Raw genomic sequence first — 12,375 nt, 5'->3', positions numbered from 1 at the left:
GAGCGACCAAAAACACACCGACAGTGTCCAAAAATGCAGTATCTGTTTTAGTTTTACGTATGCAAAGTTACCGATTGAATAATTCCCCATGTTTTGTCAGAACCAGGTGTGAGTCAATATTCAAATGATTGACGTCACTTCGATGCCAGAAAGGTCGGCTGCCATGTTGTTTACCATAAAGCGGATATGGCTGGAATGCTAATAAGCTTTAGCTCTTGGGTTTTCCATCATCTATATGTATGTATGTATGTATGTATGGTAATAATGCACCTTTTTCTTTTAAATATTATGTTTATGATTTCATTTCAATAATGTGATGAATCCGGTGTCAATTTAGTTTAAATATGGCAAACTATACCCCTCTCTAATTACAATCCTGTAACCTTTTATTCCTTTGTTGGAATTCAGATGTGGCAAGGTAAGTTGGTCATTAAAAGTGTGCTATGTTTACAAAAATGAGTATCCGCTGATGAATCTGTTCTTTATCATGAATTTTATCGAAATAAAGTTAATTAATCAATCAAACAAAATAATCAGAAGATCAATTATTTTTGTAGCATTAATGTATATTCTCATTAATATACTATATTATTAATTAATGTAAATTTTACCATAAAAGATCAGTTCTGATTCCGAAACCCAATATTACATTTTTCTGTGGATATTTTCAAAGCTACATTCACAATATTATCAATAATTCAGTGTATTGACCACTAGTTATAACCCTGAACTATATATACCCTAAAATTGGTTTAATAGGTCTTCTGCACTTCACCAAAACAGTCCTAATGATGTGACTCATCGTAGCCTTTTACTCAAGCATGTTACTCTCAGTTTCCCTTTGGACCACTTTCATCTGCCGGGAGAGCGGTAAGAAGAGAGAAGAAGAGAGAAGAAGAGAGAGAAGGAGGCCTGGCTGTGTTTGTGAATGAGAAGTGGTGCAAACCTAGACACTGTGCAATGAAGGAGCAGCTGTGTAACAAAGATATTGAACTGTTGGCAGTTGGCATGAGGCCATATTATCTGCCTCGGGAGTTCTTACATGTTATTGTGATTTCTGTGTATGTGGCCCCCTCCGCCCATGCTGACAATGCTTGTGAAGCACTGCTCTCCTGCACCAACAGGTTACAGACCCAGCACCCACAGGCTCTCTTCTTTGTCTCTGTTGACTTCAACCACGCTTCTCCCTCATCTGTTCTGCCAACATACACCCAGTATGTTACCTGCCCCACCAGGACTCCAGGATGCTTATTCTTCATCTCTCCCCTCCCTGGGTAACTGTGACCACAATCTTGTACATGTGACTGTGCAGAAGAAGCTGAGGAGGAAGATCAGGCAGGCAGAAGCCAGCTACAAGAGCAAGATAAAGAGCAACTGAAGCAGCAGTGACAGGGCCACATCTGAAGACCTTCTACGACTCTGTGGTGGCATCAGCCCTCCTGTACGGTGTGGTCTGCTGGAAGAAGCTGGATAAAGTCATCAAGAAGTCCAGCTCCGTCCTGGGCTGTGCTCTGGACTCGGTGCAGGAGGTGGGGGACAGAAGGGTCCTGGCTAAACTCACATCTATGCTGGACCATGAGTGTCAACCCCTGCAGGACACTCTGTCCCCTGCAGGACACTCTGTCCACTCTGGAGAGCTGCTTCAGTGACTGATCCACCCTCGCTGTGTGAAGGAGACGTTTCACAGATCTTTCCTTCCTGCTGCTGTCAGACTCTACAACAAACACTATTAGCCCTGAACATGTGTCATTCATCTTCATAATCATTTGCAAAACTGTGACAAAATGTTAATTATCCTTGGTGCAATAGTTCTGTCCATAATATAGCTGTAAACAAGAGTGCTATTATTAAGATTATAAGAGTTATTTCTTAGTTATCTCTTTTTATTATTATACTTCTGCTTCTAATCTGTGTAGCAACACTGGAATTTCTCAATTGTGGGACAAATAAAGGTTATCTTATCTTATCTTATCTTTAAGCAGATGGAACTGAAATGCTGATTAGCTGAAATTACGTGGAAAACATCTTTCTGAAATGACGTTATTACCATAATATGCAATTCCGGAACTATTTATACTGACAATTCATTACTCATAATGTATATCCTTCCTCTTTGGTTATGAGCTGGCTGTTTCTATAAAGCAGATGTCAGTTCGACCTGCAGCATATTTGACAAGGAAGTCAAAATAACAATAATTACAATAAGTTTTTCTTTCACACTTGAATGTTAAAAATAATTGACCAACTTTTCTCCCAGCAGCAATTAGAGTCCAAGAAATTGAAATGACAGACAACTTTTACATTTTTTGATCCATCAATTTGCCAGAAAAGAAAATGATGCCCTGTCTTAATATTCTCGCTCGCTGACACAATAACTGGGGTTTCCTCTAGGGAACGTGACCTCGGCTTTTGACCCGTCAGTGCCACCAGGGCGATGAGGGTTTGGACTCTTCAGTGACCTTCTCTGAGGTAATGGCTCCACACTTAGGATTTTTCCCTGATCATTAAGATTTAATTAATACTTTACTTTCCATACAAGAGAAATGTAACCTACATGTTTACATCTAGTCTTATAAAAACAGCACATACAGCATTCTTCACACATAAAATACATCAAATCCGTATGGAACAGTGTTCATGAGTTCTGTTTGAACAATGTCCCATACTGACTTTATGTATTTTATGTGTGATGAATGCTGTCTTCTTAAATAAACTCATTGCCTTTGTTCATGTCAAATATTTTAGTTATATACATGTGCACTAAAACTACAGCAGATACTCTTTTGAACAAGGATATACTTTAACTACTAATTTCACGATGGTAAATATGTGCAGGCGATACTGGCAACAACGTAAATGTTTTAAAAATATGTCTTTAAACGTATTAATTTAAGATGAATTATCTGAAAAATTTGAAAATTCTGTTACATTAAACACAAAAGAGCAGAAATATCACTTTTGAATTTTTAAGTAGTTTTAAGCAGTAGTAGTTTTTTAAAATTGTATTATTATTATTATATACGATCTCTAGTTAACTGTCTCTAATTGTAATATTATTTTGTTGTTGAAAATGACGTTATGACTGTGGTTTCTAAATCAAACATCGAGTCGTTTTCTCAGTATTGAAATTAAGTGTGACGTTTAAATCACTACGGCAACACTACATCACTATCAGTCTGGCGTGCAAAACCAGCTAACACAAGTACATTCTGCTGTGCGTCCACTGAAATGCTTAAGATGCACACACAGATATTACTTTGCTTATCCTCGCGATGCACCATAGGCACCATATTATCTCCCCTCATCAGCTTTAGGTGCAGCCATTTTGCTCCGCGCTGATGAGCCTCCGCGCTAATAACCAGCGCCTCATTATAATTTGTGTCTTGTAGCATTGTAACGTTAGATCGATTTAGCTCCGCTCCACCTGTCAGTCCCGGGAAAAGCGACAACCCGCTATTACCGCCACCAAAAAAGACACATCCGCGGCGTTTCCATCACATCCTGGCTCAACCTCGAGGTAAAGTAAGGACACACGCCATGTGCATCCGAGTCAATAAAATCAAAACCATCGGCCACAAAGGAGATAGATATTTGTTTCATGGCACATTGAGCGCGGCGCTTGTCATTACAATCGGAGAGAGTAGAGATAATGCAGCATTAGGAGCAGATTATAGCAGGAGCTGTCACATTCGGGAGCCTATGGACGACGAGCTATTGCCATCAAAATAACTGCAATTAGGATGACTGTTTTGACTGAGTTGAACGTCTAGGTATTAGCCCAATTCTTAAATTTAAGCCCTATTCACTGTGTGGGATTAGATGAGATAGAAAGATGCATTAATATCACACAACGAGAACAGTGCCACAGCCCACAGGGTGAAAGAGGGAAAGAGTGGACTGTGAGTCGCTTCTGGAGGATGGGACAAAAAGTAAAATGTCATGTATTGGGGCTGTTATTGTTAGAAATAAGCAATAGAACCTTAATAATCAAGACCTATACGAATGCACAGCTGTTACTTATAATAATGCGGTGACTTTACCTATATTTTTGATTTATTTAACCTTCATTTAAGCAGGAGAGTCCCATTGAGATCAAAAAGTCTTTCTCAACACGCAATAACAGTGACACAATGAAACACAAATGATGAAAAACAGATATTCATAGGTTGACCCTGAGTATTTGATACAGTCTTATAAGTTACGGCAATGAATAGAACTATTGTTGCTGCTGTTGCTGTTGTTGTTACGAAGTGAAAAGCAAGAAAAAATAAAAGCATTTGAGTTTTCTTCTTCCCACATCCTTTTCTAGCTCAAATAAGAAAACACAATTATTTGTTAAATGTGCCACAGGCGTTTAGTGTTTTGGATACATGAATATTTACTTTCTTCTTGTGTTTGTTGAATTTACTGACTTGAAATGAAGAAATATATGAAATGAAAATGAGTTGGATCAAAATAAGAGGTCAAATGTGGCTAATTACTGCTGACTTTATACTGATTGTTATTTAAGAGTCAAAGATAATTTCCAGGATTTATTTAAAGAGAGAAGATTTAAAAAAAAGCTGTACTGTTTAACTTTTAGCTGCTTGTCTCCATGGAGATGTTTTTGCTTTGTCTGGAATGCTCCACAGTTTAGTATCAAACTGAAAATCTATCTTGCATTTATTCAATTACGAGTGTTTTATTGCTCATCATAACGTGAAAATGTCATACTGTAAAGCATGCTGGCTGAGCATCTCCATGGAGACGAGCAGGGGGCGGACCTTCTCCTGGAAAATATAAGTAATGCCCCCCCCTTTAAGTCATTCTTACCAACGAAACACCAGGAATTGAATAAATGCAGATAAGTTCAATGTCATACTGTGGGGCATTCCAGGCAGGGTAATTACATCTCCATGGAAACAAACACCTGCCAGACCCCTCACCAGAAAAGCTACATAGTACACCTTTAAAATAGATTTGAGTTTTTCCATGCAATTTGAGCACAAAAGTCCCTCGTCATGTGTTGCAGGAAGCTGAGGATTAGTTTGAGAAGTCGATTAGCGACAAACACAAAGCTGTTTATTGAGAAAGAAAGCGACATCGTGTACAAAACTGATCATAAGCCCAAGCTGATTAAAAGGTCTGACTGGGTTTTTAGTGCATTAACCCTTTTCTTCAGTAACTCAGACGAGGTATAGATTTAGATCATCTGAGCCTCGATCGATAGAATACGCAGCTGCATTCACAGGGAAAGTTTACTGTCCTTGAAACTTGAAACTTGTGGCTTGGACCTTTTATAATCCGTCTGACAGATGAAAATTTGTCATGTAAACGGCTTTCTATTTTCAGACCTCTGCTCGCACTGCTGCAGTTTAGAACATTACGGGTTTAGGCTGAACACGCTGAACATCCACCTGTGGTTTAATGAAATGTCAACAGAGTGTGAGGTGAGGTGAAAATGTTGAATTACTGAAGGACAATTAAGTTTTATAACACTGGGTTTCTGTGTCGAAAGGAATACAAGCGCAATGTACCGTGGTGCATTTGCCGTGGACCCAATCGTAACAAAGTAAACGTCTTAGAAACAGATGCTGAAATCGTAGACTGCTGACAAACCTTCATAAATATTCATAAACACAACATGACATTATAACATAGACTCTTGTTTCTCTTAAAGGTGCAGTATGTAACATTTTAGAGGGCGTGTCACCTGCTCTTCCTCATGTTTGTTATTTGCTTTGCCTGGGATGCTCTGGCTTTAAACAAAGAATAGTGAGTGGCAGATCAAGACCAAATATCAATATATCGATACTGGTTCAAAAAAGTAGCAATTCTCATGCAAAAGTATATATTTAATTAAGATTTCTCCAAAAATAGCTATTTTTTAATTGATATTTTGTTCATTTAAGGTCAAATATAGAAGACGTAGAACCATTTCAATACATTTTACGACAAAACTCATTTGTATGGGATCAATATTGCGATACTTCCTCAGTAGTATTACTTGGTATCAGATCAAAACAAAAATCCCTGATATCACCCATCAACAATGTAGGGTTAGGGCTTTTTAAACATTTTAAACACGTCCAGGAGCAATACTATATAACTAATACTAAGCGTCCCAGTTTGTAGATGTCTAAACTACAGTATCAGCAGGTTTTACACATACTAAGACAAGATATTTGTTGTTGTTACTTCAATAATTGTGTTTTTTTGCTATTTAGTATTGGCAATATCTCTTACAGCTCTACCCTGTTTGACTGTCAATCTCCCTCAGTGCGCCTCACGACACACTGCATCCTCACTCGTCCTCACCTTGATAGCGCACAACCTAAACAAACGGCAACGGCCTCGATAATGAAGTGACATTTAAACACCATCCCGGGGAACTATAACCTTATTCTGATCAGGCTTGGACGCTTCTCTGGGCGTCTCCTGCCAGAAAACGCCAACGCTTTTCCCGGGCTTCCTCTGTCACGCCGATAATGTTGCTGCACTGAGCCGACAGTAGCAGATTCAGTGGGAATGGGCCCAGATTTCCCAGCATGCCTCTCTCTCTCTCTGCTGACTGACTGATCCGGTGCCAAACGCTGTGTCTGACACTGGACTGGCCGGGCGTCTGTGTGGGCGGAGACTGGGGGCTTTGGGGAATCATTGATTAGCCATTTTGGAGGTTTTTTGTCTCGCTGTGTGTTTCCTATCCGCAAGAAGCACAAAGCGTAGTCAAAACAGGCACTCGAGTAAAGGTACTACGGATACTATTGCGACTACGACTTCCACAAGAGCTCATATTTTGTTTTAGAAATGATTGAAGTGCATGGAAGTAATCAAAATAGGCAATTTTATGTACCGGTACTATTTTTACTACTAAATTGGCCGGCCTTTTTGGCATCAGGAATTATTGATTAAACGTTTTGATGTCTCTTTGTGCTTCTTACCCACCAGAAGTACAAGAGGTAATCAAACAGCCACACAAGTAAAAGTACTACCACTTGAATTGCCTATAGCGCATTAGGAATTATTGATTTGCCAGTGTTTTGAAGCCTGTTTGTTATCCACTTGTAGTATAAAGGTAATCATACAAGTACACCACTGCTACTAGTACTACTACTATGACGGTATACTAGTAAATCAGGGGCATCCAAAATAGGGCAAACTTGGTCCTCCAGGGGTTTAATTTGGCCCAAAAATTAGACAAATTAGATTTTAAGTACCTTCTTTTGATTATATTTTCAGCTGAAAAGACAGTGTTTGCAAAGACTACCTAACCGTTTTATTTCCCCAAAAGAACAAGAATAAGAATAAAAGACAATTTAATCATAATAACAAGAATAACTTTTTTAAATGCGACATGTAATTTAGGTTTGACGCGCCAAGGAAAACAGAGTCTAGCTAACCGTGTACACACAAACTTTAAATACCCCTGATAGAGACAGTATAGTTTTCAGTACAAATATGACTTTTCTGTCCCAAATACGTTTTATTTTTTAAGATAGGACAGTTGGAGCGTGAAATGACTCGAGAGAAGATGGAGACTTTTGACAAACGGTCGGGGGTCACCAATTGAACCCGAACCACTGCACCACCGTAAGCGCCTAAACTTGGTAACTCAATCTTATTACCGCAGCAACCACCGACTTGAGTACTTCCTCTGGCTAGAAATGGCACTAGAAATCCAACGTTACCACTCTTACCCTTTTTTAAATCTGTTCAGAGTGCACATTGTAAACAACCTCATTAACATTTGAGAGAAGACTGAACCGCTCCTACTATCGCCTCCTTTGCAGTCTTCTTCTTCTTCTTTACTTGAGCGTCCACTCCACTCAAATACAGTGCTGCAGCTCAGTGATTTGTGTATAAATTTAGCTGCCAGGTGCATTTTATCTCGCTAATAGATTTCCCCCAGACTTTCCCTCTCCTGGATACAACCCCGTCCATTTGTCCGAGAGCTAAGAACGGATACGTCTTACCAATAGCGGAGGGCTAACCACATTGTCATCAAGGTCGAACAGTTCTATCAATTAAAGATTTCAACAAAATATAATAAAAAAGGCCCGTGCTGTTTTGTTTAAAACCACTCGAGCTGTGGTGGACTTCCTGTTTGTCCTTGTATGTTGGAGACAGGCAGTGGCATTGATCCCCTCCACTCTCCATTGATCATGTGAGGTAATTAAAGTGCTGTAGAAAAACCGCCAAACCAAATAATGACTGGTTTATCTGAATGCGTAGTGTCCTCCTCCTCCTCCTCCTCTCGGTGAAGGCTGCATAATTGCTAGTTTCTTGTTTCCAGACATCGATAATTACCAAAGACGGTTTATTGAATCACCCACAATTGGCTCCTTGTATTGTAACGAAACTTCTTTCTTTCCAATTTGAGGTTCAACATTCGTTTGAGCGTGACACTGACCCTGGGCTGGTTTGCAAAATATGTTTCTGCTAAAAAAGATGTTGTCTTTTCAACGGAGCATCTCGGGGGTGTTAAAGAGTATGCAAAGACGTACGTCACGTTTGCAGAGACACACTTGCTTCAACGTCAAATCGTGGACTTTGGAAATAGCCCAAACGCTACTCAACGTGCTAACTACTTTTTTACACAATTTTAGCAGCGTTTTAGATCAGGCTTTACAATTTATGGGTTTGAAAATAGCCCAAATACAACTAAAAGTACTTCTTACTACTTTTTTGCACAATTTTAATAGCATTTTAGAGCAGTCTTTCGTACAAAACTTGACTAATTAAACATTTAAGGGGCTAAATTAAGCTGTTTTATACTGTAATCTGCTTATTCTCTGAGCTCTGGCCAATCAGAACGGGCGATACTGGGATGTTATGTGTGTCGGTTTAGAAAGGTGCCTAGCCAAACGTGAATTTGGTTCTTTTGCCTTCCTCGGTAACTTAAACAAAGCTAATTACAATTACGTAGCTAAAATTAGACTCAATAACGAGTACAAGTAGTCAAGTACATGTTAAAAAATCTACAAAAAAATGGATCAATTGCAGTAACGTAAGTATTTTGAGTTACTTTCCACCTCTGCAATATATATATATATATATATATATATATATATATATATATATATGATTCATACATTTAAACTGAAAAGAAAGAAATGTTGTCAATACATCATTATCAAATTATCTAGACCCAAACAATTTGCAGCAAAAGCCTTCGACGCTGGACTATGAATGGCTTGAAAACGCCAAATGACCAAAATCTATTTATCTATTTCATCATTTCTTATTTGTAGTGTGATCGTTGTGGTGCAATGGCTCATTGGGCGTTATGTGATAAATGTGCAATACTGAACCATTGAGGTCAAACACACAAGAACAATTAAGATCCTTCGCATAAAGACACTGGCTATTCTTAGTCAAATAAACCTTCAAACATATTATACACATTAATGACCAATATTAAGGAGGTTTCAAGTTCAAGTGATTTGACCTTTTGACAACGGCAATTCCTCTTTATCTTCATTTCGGAACCAGGAGTGCTAAGGTTATGATAAGGTCATTTGGATGCACACTCGACCCATTGTGTCCAGATAAATCTTGACTATGACCCGGTTTATCTTCATCTGCAACGTCCGTATGCAGACAATACATAAAGTCTCGCTTAAAATTCGCACTCAAGCAGTTTAGGTAGTTCTATATCGGTCTTGGAAGAGGTAAAATGAGTACAATGGGAGATTGAGATGGCAAATACAGATGAAGAAAAAACAGGACAAGGACAAGCCTGCAAAAAGCATTCATGTTAAATAGGCTAATGCATCGAGAAAACCGATGCAATGTGGTAAAGAACTGTCAGCATTCGATGGTTAATTAATTCACTTTTTGTCAGGCCGAGCAGCCAAAGTCAAGGCTCGTTTCAAATCCAAAAAATGCATTCCCCATTCAAAATCATTTGCGAAACGGCAGGGGCAATGACAACAACAACAACAACAGCAGCGAATTGGGGTTGTAAATTGGGACTTATTTGCGTCTCATAATCCATTATTCAGCAGCCGCGGGAACAGGCGCGCGGCGTTAGCCTGGATGGGTGCTCTCTGGGCGCCCTTCTCGTCCAGTGCAGGAGATAAAAGACCCGCTGACACTATTTACGGCCCTGTACGCGGACATGTACGGCTCTGACAACGCGCTTTATGGACTCTTAAGGACAACACGAGCCTTGTCATGACGCGGGGAGGGGAACAGGAGGGGGACAGGGGGGGACAGGGGGGGACAGGAGGGGATACCGGTGCAACACACACAAAAAAGAGAGCACAGTAAGTATCGAGGGGTGTCTCCAGTGAAGAACCGCTGCTTCAATCATGGATAGGGCCTTTACACTGTAACCGCGGCTGCTCGCAATATGATTAGCCTATAGCGGAGTGGCCTAATTTCCCAGGGCGCGCACACACGCATAGGCCATAGTACATGTATATGTATATTCATCTATAACACCTGCCCCACATGCATTCACCGCCTTTGTGGCTTTAACACAAGAGCGGTGCGTCCCGTTACACGTCTATGGGAATGTATGTGGCGCGCGCGTAATTGGCTCGCGTCTTTGTAGCAATGCCAAGCGCGCGCGCGCGAGAGAGTGCGCGCGGGCGCGTGAGTGCGTGAGTGCGTTAACCTACAGTCAAGGTGTTTCTTCTTGGGCGCGCTGACTTCGTGCGTCGTGGCCTTGCACACCGCTTTGCTGATCGCCGAGCCGGTCATGCTGTGGTGCGCGGCGGCGATCCGGTCCGTCAGTGACTGTCCCGACATGTTTGTACTCGCGCTGTGTACTCTCTCTCTCTCTCTCTCTCTCTCTCACTCACTCACGCGCGCGCTCTCACACGCACACACACGCACGGCACACACACGCGCGCGGGCCAAGGATGAGGAGAGAGGGTGAGGAGGAGGAGGAGGAGGAGGAGGAGGAGGAGGAGGAGGAGGAGGAGGAGGAGAGGAGCTGGTGTCCGGGGTGTGGAGGTGGAGAGGTGGAGGACGAGGCACAAAAAAAACAACAACCAAATAAATAAATAAAAATGTCTTTACGAGCAGCGGGTCTCACTACAACACGATCCCGGCCGGGCGGATTCACACGGAGCGGACCGTTTCTTATTCTGTCGAAGGCATTTGAGGGGAGGAAAAGAAGAGACGTCGTTGTGTAGAAAAAAAGAAAGAAAGAAGCAGCAGCAGCACACACGCGGCTACAGTACAGCTAGAATCCCTGATGGTGGAAATGGTCCCGGTGTGTGGCACAGGACTACGCAGCCAGCATCTCCGTTGGGCAAATATAAAAAGGCATTGTCCTCCTGTATCGTCTTCCTCTTGTCACATCCCACAAACCCGCGCGCGCACTGCAAACGCCGGCTGCGGTCAAAGGCAGGCTACTTCATCTCCCACAAAAAAAAAGGAGGGTGTATATTTCGGTCTCGTCTCGTCTCTCCCCCCCCCCCCCCCCCCCCCCCCCCCCCCGTTTTCCAGTGAAAGTTGTGTGTGTGTGTGTGTGTGTATGTGTGTGTGTGTGTGTGTGTATATGTGTGTGTGTGTGTGTGTGTGTGTGTGTGTGTGTGTGTGTGTGTGTGAGAGAGAGAGAGAGAGAGGGGAAAGGAGGGGGAGCGTGTGTAAAATGGCAGTGCATGAATCAGGTGACTGGGAGCGCGGTGCCATTGGGCTGCACTTGCCGTGTCCTGGGAGGGGATCTTAAAGCCGAAGGATGCCCCTCTTTTGATGGAGGGGGGAGAAGAAGAAGAAGAAGAAGAAGAAGAAGAAGAAGAAGAAGAAGAAGAAGAAGAAGAAGAAGAAGAAGAAGAAGAAGAAGAAGAAGAAGAAGAAGACGCGGCAGATATTATAATACATCCATGCAGCTGGTTCACTGTGAGGCGAGATAGGCGGCGGCGGCGGTGAGAGCGCGTTGTAATTGTGATGCAGTGATAGCCCATAATGTCAAATACTATGGCGTTTCTGTGCCCGGATGAAAGCAGACACATGGAGCAGCTTTGAAGGGAGGGAGGGGTACAAATGCCAGGTATTTTTTTTGGGGGGGGGATGCCCTTGAGCGTGTTGGGCATGTGCGGATAATGTCCTCGTTTTACTTCTCAGCCTGTAATGAATACTAGGATGTACTGTACACGAGGAGCAGACTGGAGTGTGTTCTTATACATTTGCAAAGGATTCTAGCAAGCTTCTTTCAAGTTGTCTTTGTGGGGTGTTGTGTGTAGAATGTTGAGGCAATAAGGAGTGTAATCCTTTTTTTTTGGAATAAGGCTGTGACAGAACAAAAATGTGGGGAAAGTGAATGCACTGCAACTGATAAATAGCCTTTGTTTTATTGTTCACTAAAGACGTTCATCTGTTAAATCAGCAGCAATGTGATCTTTCATTTATTGTTTTGAAGCACATGGCATGCAAATCGCCTAT

The 12,375-nt window shown here is 41.5% G+C and overlaps 1 protein-coding gene across 4 annotated transcripts in view; it reads right to left on the bottom strand.

Annotated features, from left to right (window-relative positions):
* LOC140360517 (phosphatidylinositol-binding clathrin assembly protein-like) overlaps positions 1 to 10,827 on the bottom strand; it is a 57,108-nt gene extending 46,281 nt beyond the window's left edge. For all 4 annotated transcript variants that reach the window (XM_072445750.1, XM_072445751.1, XM_072445752.1 and 1 more), the window contains exon 1: positions 10,605 to 10,827. In XM_072445750.1, coding sequence (XP_072301851.1) covers positions 10,605 to 10,734 — 130 coding nt within the window. In that variant the 5' untranslated portion in view covers positions 10,735 to 10,827. The remainder of the gene's footprint in view (positions 1 to 10,604) is intronic.
* Positions 10,828 to 12,375: the final 1,548 nt, after the last annotated feature.

The sequence above is a fragment of the Eucyclogobius newberryi genome, unplaced genomic scaffold (genome assembly GCF_026437365.1).
Source record: "Eucyclogobius newberryi isolate DKJ021-1_F unplaced genomic scaffold, fEucNew1.0.hap1 SCAF_15, whole genome shotgun sequence".
In the NCBI taxonomy this organism is placed as follows: Eukaryota; Metazoa; Chordata; class Actinopteri; order Gobiiformes; family Gobiidae; genus Eucyclogobius; species Eucyclogobius newberryi.
The sequence above is the reverse complement of the archived record's forward strand: the minus strand, read 5'-3'. Positions and strand labels throughout refer to the sequence as shown.